Consider the following 6,457-nt stretch of genomic DNA (forward strand, 5'->3'; position numbering starts at 1 on the left):
TGTCTTGATTACTCACAGTGGACTGATAGGATTCTCTTGAGTATGATGATCTACAAGGTCAGTGCAGGCACATGTAGGACAAAACAGGTTTCTTCCTGTTTCTTAGGAATCCCCTTCTTGCTGTGATGTATAAATTTCCCACTAAGTAATTTCATCAGCTCTTTGCTTATACTTGAGATTATATTTCAATTGTCGTTACACTCCCTTCTGGTTTTCTTAGTCTCTTACCAAGTATCTTTGGCTGTTCCCGGGAAATACCTGCATCAAAGTCCTTTTCAGTCCTTCATTCTTTCATATGCTTTTTCAGGACAATGAGTCCAGACTTGCTAGTGTCCTTGTAAAGAAAAACCTTAGACATATGACACTCTGATTCACTAAAGATACAGTCCAGCTGAGCTTATGATCACCGTTACCATTGCTAGTTTGAAATAGGTTTCTCAGTGTTATATATCTCTGCTCTTCACATAAGGCTCTTACTAAGCATTCATGCCCAGTAACATTTTGCCTACTTTCAGGTAAGCTTATCTGGCAACACAGAGTCCATTTTAAGAAAAAGAGAAGTGCAAGATAATCTCAGTGTAAGTTATGTACAGGCTGGATCAGTGGGATAAGGCCAATGGTATGAGGTTCAGCGAGGCCAAGTGCCAAGTCGAGACCCTGGGTCACAAGAACCTCAGGCAGCACAACCTCAGGTTGGGGCAGAGTGGCTGCCCTGTGGAAAAGGACCTGGGGATGCTGGTCAACAGCAGCTGAACATGAGCCAGCAGTGTGCCCAGGTGGCCAAGAAGGCCAGTGGCATCCTGGCTTGGATCAGCAATAGTGTGGCCAGCAGGACCAGAGCAGTGACAGTCCCCCTGTACTGGGCACTGGTAAGGCCACACCTCAAATCCTGTGTCCAGTTCTGAGCCAGTCACTACAAGAAAGACATTGAGGTGCTGGAACGTGTCCAGAGAAGGGCAACAGAGCTGGGGAAGAGTCTGGACCACAAGTCCTACTAGGAGTGCCTGAGGGAACTGAGGGTGTTTATCTGGAGAAAAGGAGGCTCAGGGGGCACCTGAAAAGGAGGGTCAGGGGGAATCTTATTGCTCTCTACAACTACCTGAAAGGCGGTTGTAGTCAGGTGAGGATCGGCTTCTTTGCCTAAGTAACAAGCTATAGGATGAGAGGAAATGCCCTGAGGTTGTGCCAGGGCACATTTAGCTGGAATATTAGGAAATATTTCTTCATGTGAAGGGTGATCTAACATTGAACCAGGCCAGGGAAGTGATTGAATCATCAACCTGGAGATTTTAAAAGATGTGTAGGTCTGGCACTTGGGGACGTGGTTTAGTAGTGGACTTGTCAGTGCTGGGTTAACGGTTGGACTTGATCTTAGAGGTCTTTTCCAACCTAAACAATTCTGGAAGTTCCATATATGCTGTGCATGGACTAAGGTGCAAAGACCTCTTTGAACAATGTTCTCAAGATATTTTTTTTCTGTCCTTAACAGTCCTCTGGTTAAAGTCATTTTCCTCTTACACCTGTGACTTTCCTTTATCCAAACCAGGTTGATGAAGGTGTGATCATGTACGAACACTTACATGCTGAGTTAGCTGGCTGGAGTGCAGAAGATTTCTTTACATTTACTGTCTCCTCTCCACCATCAGCTCTGGACCTCCAGGTGTTCCATATTGTCATTTCATATGAAATTACCAGAGATGATCGGAATAGTCGTCTTCTAGCAAATACAGGTAAAAATGCTGTACTGTTTGGGCTCCAAATTGTTTTGGGTCTGTCAGGGTTCCATTGAAGAACTGAGGAAAAACAAAGGCTCCTTTCTCTTCAGTAAGCAATAAACAGAATACTTCTGACACAGTGTAATGTAGATAGTAGCTTGGAAAGCCACATCACTACATCTTTAGAAATGAGATTAACTACCTATGTTTGATGATTCCTACTGCTGTAGAGAATATTCTCTATTTTCTATAATTGTAGGTGAAAACACTCAAGTTTCGACACACTGATATTTCTTTAATTTTAGTATATGCATCAGTAGAAAATCTGGTCTCTTATGTGTGACTGTATTTTAAAAGTAGTGGTAATACATTTTGAGTTATGACATATAGAAATCAAGGATACTATGAAGGAGAAAATTTTCTGAGCATCATCAGTGTTTGATATCTGATTTCTGAAGTATTGCAACTGTAAAATTGCCAATTACTAAGATTCTCTTTTCCTTTCTGCCAGGTGCCACAGTCCAGGAAGGAGGCAGAGTATTGATCAATAAAACAAATTTAGATGCTTCAAATCTGTTGATTAAACTACCTGACATACAGCGCTCCATGTATGAAGTCTGGTATCAGGTTGTTTCTTTCCCCCAACATGGCATGATTGTTGTTGGAGAAAGAAACGTTACCAAAGTAAAACCTAATTTCTCCCAATACGTACTGAACAAATTTGGAATTGTGTATGTACATGATAATTCTGAATGGCTTAATGACAGTTTTGCTTTTGCTGTTTGGTTAAACCTAAAGAGCGAGTCTGCAACAAAGCCCCTTAGTGAAGTTTTAGAGGAGATGTTTAATATCACTGTTTTTCCAGTGAATGACCGGTCTCCAGAACTCAAGACTACAAGGCTGCACTTGAAAGTCCTGCAAGGAGATACGTTAGTGCTGGGGTCAGAGAACCTGAAAGTTGAAGACTTAGATAATGCCCCAGCTGAGCTCAAATATACCATTGTTAGCAACCACAATAATGGTTATTTAGTAATGAAAAGCAATCTCAGTATCTCTATAAAAGATTTCACACAAGCTGATGTTGACAGTGGTAACATTTGGTATGTACAGGATGGAAGTTCGTCTTCTGGGGTGTTTTGTTTCAGTGTGACTGACGGTAAACATCGCCCTTTATACAAACTGTTCAGTCTTGAAGTCATACCAATTGTTCTTGTCCTAGTCAGACTTACCAATGTTGTACTTCCACAGGGCCAGACATCTGTCACTATTACTAATGTTCAGCTTTCAGCTGTCACAAATAGAAAAAGCACTAACATTATGTATGAAATAACTCAGCCACTCAAATACAGGCACCTGATGATTGGAAATAAGCAGGTTACTAAATTTGAGCAGGCAGATCTGTACTCGGGAAGGCTCTCCTACCACCTGTCAAATCTCACTGCATCCGAAGAAGTACTGAAGTTCATGCTTTTCACTGCAGAAGGCAATCTAACAGGACAAGTGCTGAACATCACAGTGAAGCCTTTAGTACAAGTAGTACCTGATCTGCAGATTTCAAATGGAGTGGCTTATAAATTTGGAAGCAGTGACCTGGATGCATCTGAGCTAGCTAATTTGACAAATAGTAATCCTAGATTTGAAGTGATAGTGCCCCCCTCACATGGAAAGATTGTAAAGAAAAAGTTTGTGAGCGATGCAGTGTTTGAAGACATTCAGACATTCACCCAGGCTGACATCGACGGTGGTGTTCTGCTTCTAGACATAGATACAAATATGACGGGCATTGATCTGCTAAATGACTCATTTACATTTATACTCAGGGCAGATGCTGTGCAACCTGCTGTTGGCTGTTTTCAGTATTCCATTGTGCCACACAATCCTCCACTTGTGCAGGGTTTTACGAGAGAAGTGCCTTTTGTAACCAGCATGACTACTTTAAAGGTTCATACTACCTCAAAGTATGAGGCACCAGCTTCCTCACAGGAGGAAGAGCCTGCAGTAGCACCACGGAAGCCTGAATCAACTAAGTGGCCAGGGCAGAATCACTGGGAATATATCTACATGAGAAAGGCCCATTGCTAAATCTGGCAATGAGAACAAGTGTATCTGAGGAGATAAAGACTACAAGCCAGGTTAATGCCAAGAGTCCCAGAGAACAAGGGGGTGAAAGCAGCAATGCTTGGTACATCATTATCCCTCTGGTCCTGGTGTCTGTGCTACTCATTGTTGCTGTTACTTTTGTGTGCATTTTGTTAATGTGCCAGAAGAAAGAGAAGACGAAATCACTTGTCAAAAGTCAAGCAGATGCAATCCTCAGTAGTCCAGGTCGGTGTCTGGAATGGAGCTTGACTGTACCTACTGTTACAGTGACTCCTCTTCTGAAGGGTGCTGAGAGAAGTACAGCATCAACATTCATGGCAGTAAGACATGAGCAGCTGCTTCCTGCAGTGGTTTCTCCAACTATAGAAAGGCCTCTGCAAAACAGCATTTTAAATCTTGATCCTGAAGTCATCCAATATTGTCGGGAAACAAACCCAACTTTGAAGCGCAATCAGTACCAGGTGTAGTTACTCCAGTTTTGGTCATGCTAATTGATGTAGTATGGAACAGAGAATATACGTTGTTGACATATAATTTGTTCTTTATACACTCATTTATTATACGTCAAATGATGCACTAGATGAAATCTAAATACCTGTGAAATAATAATAATAAAAAAAATCTTAGTGATTACAGTGGCCATAAAAGAAGATTTCCAGCTAGTACATCAGCAAAGTTCTCACTTAATTCAGTGCAGAATTTGGCCTCATGTATTTTGAGTGCATTCTATGTATGCACTATTTTTTATTTTCCATGACAGGTAAAATGGAATGTTCTATCATGGATTATATATTTTTAATAGAATTACTTTTTTCCGAAGAAGTAATTTTTTATAAACGTCTTGTATTCCTTCCTGAACCATAACTTGTATTCGAAGAACTTTAAACTGTTCCAATAGGTAATTGCTATGGTGCTAATCTCAATAATATAATTTTGACCTGAAGGCTGTTCAGAGGCCAGTACTGAAGAAACAAAGCTGTGATTATTTTGACGGGTGTTCATCCAGGTCACTGAACTGGAAATCTGGAATTCAACTCAGCAACAATAGTACAGTACTGAATAAGGATTCTGGTAAAACGCTGTGAGATGTTGTTCGTTCTTTTGATTTCTTTTTCCTTATTTGATACTGAACTCTAGCCTTTAGTGTCTGCAGGCTGGCAAAATACATCTGTGACCCGTAATCCACATGCCAAAAACTGTGTATCTGCCAGCCAGCCTGTCTGCTGAATTATCTTCAGGCTTAGGTTATGTCTGGATGTGCATATCAAAATTTCCTACTCCTGACAAAGGGGTTAATTCTGCTTTCAGTGAAGCAAACGTAACTTTCTCTGGAGTTTGTGTATTCAAGCAGATGACAGTAGAATTAAGTCCTGTGCTGCATATTGTCATGTGTCATGGAGCTACTGATAGAAACAATCCTGTGAGGTAGTATGTGTCCTATTTTGAAGTTTCACAATTTACCCTTCATCTCCCAGAACACTGAACACATATGCCTTACACGCTACGAACAGAGTATTACCTACTTACTAACTTTGCTCTGGTGATAAAATAGTTTCTGTTCAAAGGGAATATTCTAGCATTTTTGGAAATCCAAGCTCTACAGTGATATGCAGCCTCCAGTTAAGGTCCAGTTTTTCTTCCACAGAGGACAAATGACAAAATTCCTGTTGACTTCAAAGAATGAACTGAATAAACTCAAGGGAATGGTGTTGTGATCATAACAAGTTTCTTACTACCACTCAAATCCTCATCTATTTTCTACCTCTATATTGTTACAGCTTCCAGATAGCTTCTTTGTAAAAACACTGTTCTCAGCACTCTCAGGACTGCACTCGCTCAGTTAACACTGGAATACCTCTTTTATTTAGGCCTACGTACTGTCATTTTCACTTTTATACAATGGATTTATGGATCTCAAGAGCGTTGGTGCTATTCATTTCATGCTGCTTTGTTTTGGATGATTTTTTATTGTTGATGATTAGGTATGTTTCTGTAATTTATATATTTCAATTATGGGAAATTTTTACCTACAAGGAGGGCCAGACTTAAACTCCATACTGCTGTGTTCTGATAACTAAACACAGGAGCACTGGGGATAGTCCCTCTCATTTTTACCACCTCTGCCATGTTCAGCCATGATCGCGGTGCATTTTTAAGCAATACATTTTTCAGAGCCCACTTCAAGGAGAGTAGCTCGTCACCAGAAAATATGCAAGCCATCTCTTCAGCTGGTCAAGTTGTTAGGGCACCAGAGACTAAAGATATGAACCCTTTATATGCTCAAACTAAAATGTATTTGAACACCAAGGTTTTTTGTCTGTCATTACCATATTTTCCCTGATGGCAGCATGTGAATTCAAGTAACTGATCAGTGTAAAAGGCTCGGGATGTTCATGTGTCTCTTATGGACCACTGTAGATCTGCATTGTGGACTTTCCTGCTTTTCCACTCTGGCACTGTTTTGAGGTGGTGTTGTCAGCCATCACAGAGGCAACCCAGCATCCTTTGCGGAGGTACAGCTGTATGTCTTTTGCCATTTCCTGAGACCTCTTCTACTAATACCAAGCAGACAGCAGCTTCCTCCAGATCCCAGCTGTCAGCTGCAGGCTGCCTCCAATGCCTTCTGGACAGTAGCAGCAACC

The 6,457-nt window shown here is 41.0% G+C and overlaps 1 protein-coding gene across 1 annotated transcript in view; it reads left to right on the forward strand.

Annotated features, from left to right (window-relative positions):
* LOC103765159 (chondroitin sulfate proteoglycan 4-like) overlaps positions 1–5,296 on the forward strand; it is a 31,323-nt gene extending 26,027 nt beyond the window's left edge. Inside the window, 3 exon segments of the mRNA XM_018077151.2 lie at positions 1,547–1,730; positions 2,227–3,776; positions 3,779–5,296. Coding sequence (XP_017932640.2) covers positions 1,547–1,730; positions 2,227–3,776; positions 3,779–4,282 — 2,238 coding nt within the window. The 3' untranslated portion in view covers positions 4,283–5,296.
* The last annotated feature ends 1,161 nt before the right edge of the window (positions 5,297–6,457 follow it).

The sequence above is a fragment of the Manacus vitellinus genome, unplaced genomic scaffold, assembly GCF_001715985.3.
Source record: "Manacus vitellinus isolate BGI_N305 unplaced genomic scaffold, ASM171598v3 scaffold_36_pilon, whole genome shotgun sequence".
In the NCBI taxonomy this organism is placed as follows: domain Eukaryota; kingdom Metazoa; phylum Chordata; class Aves; order Passeriformes; family Pipridae; genus Manacus; species Manacus vitellinus.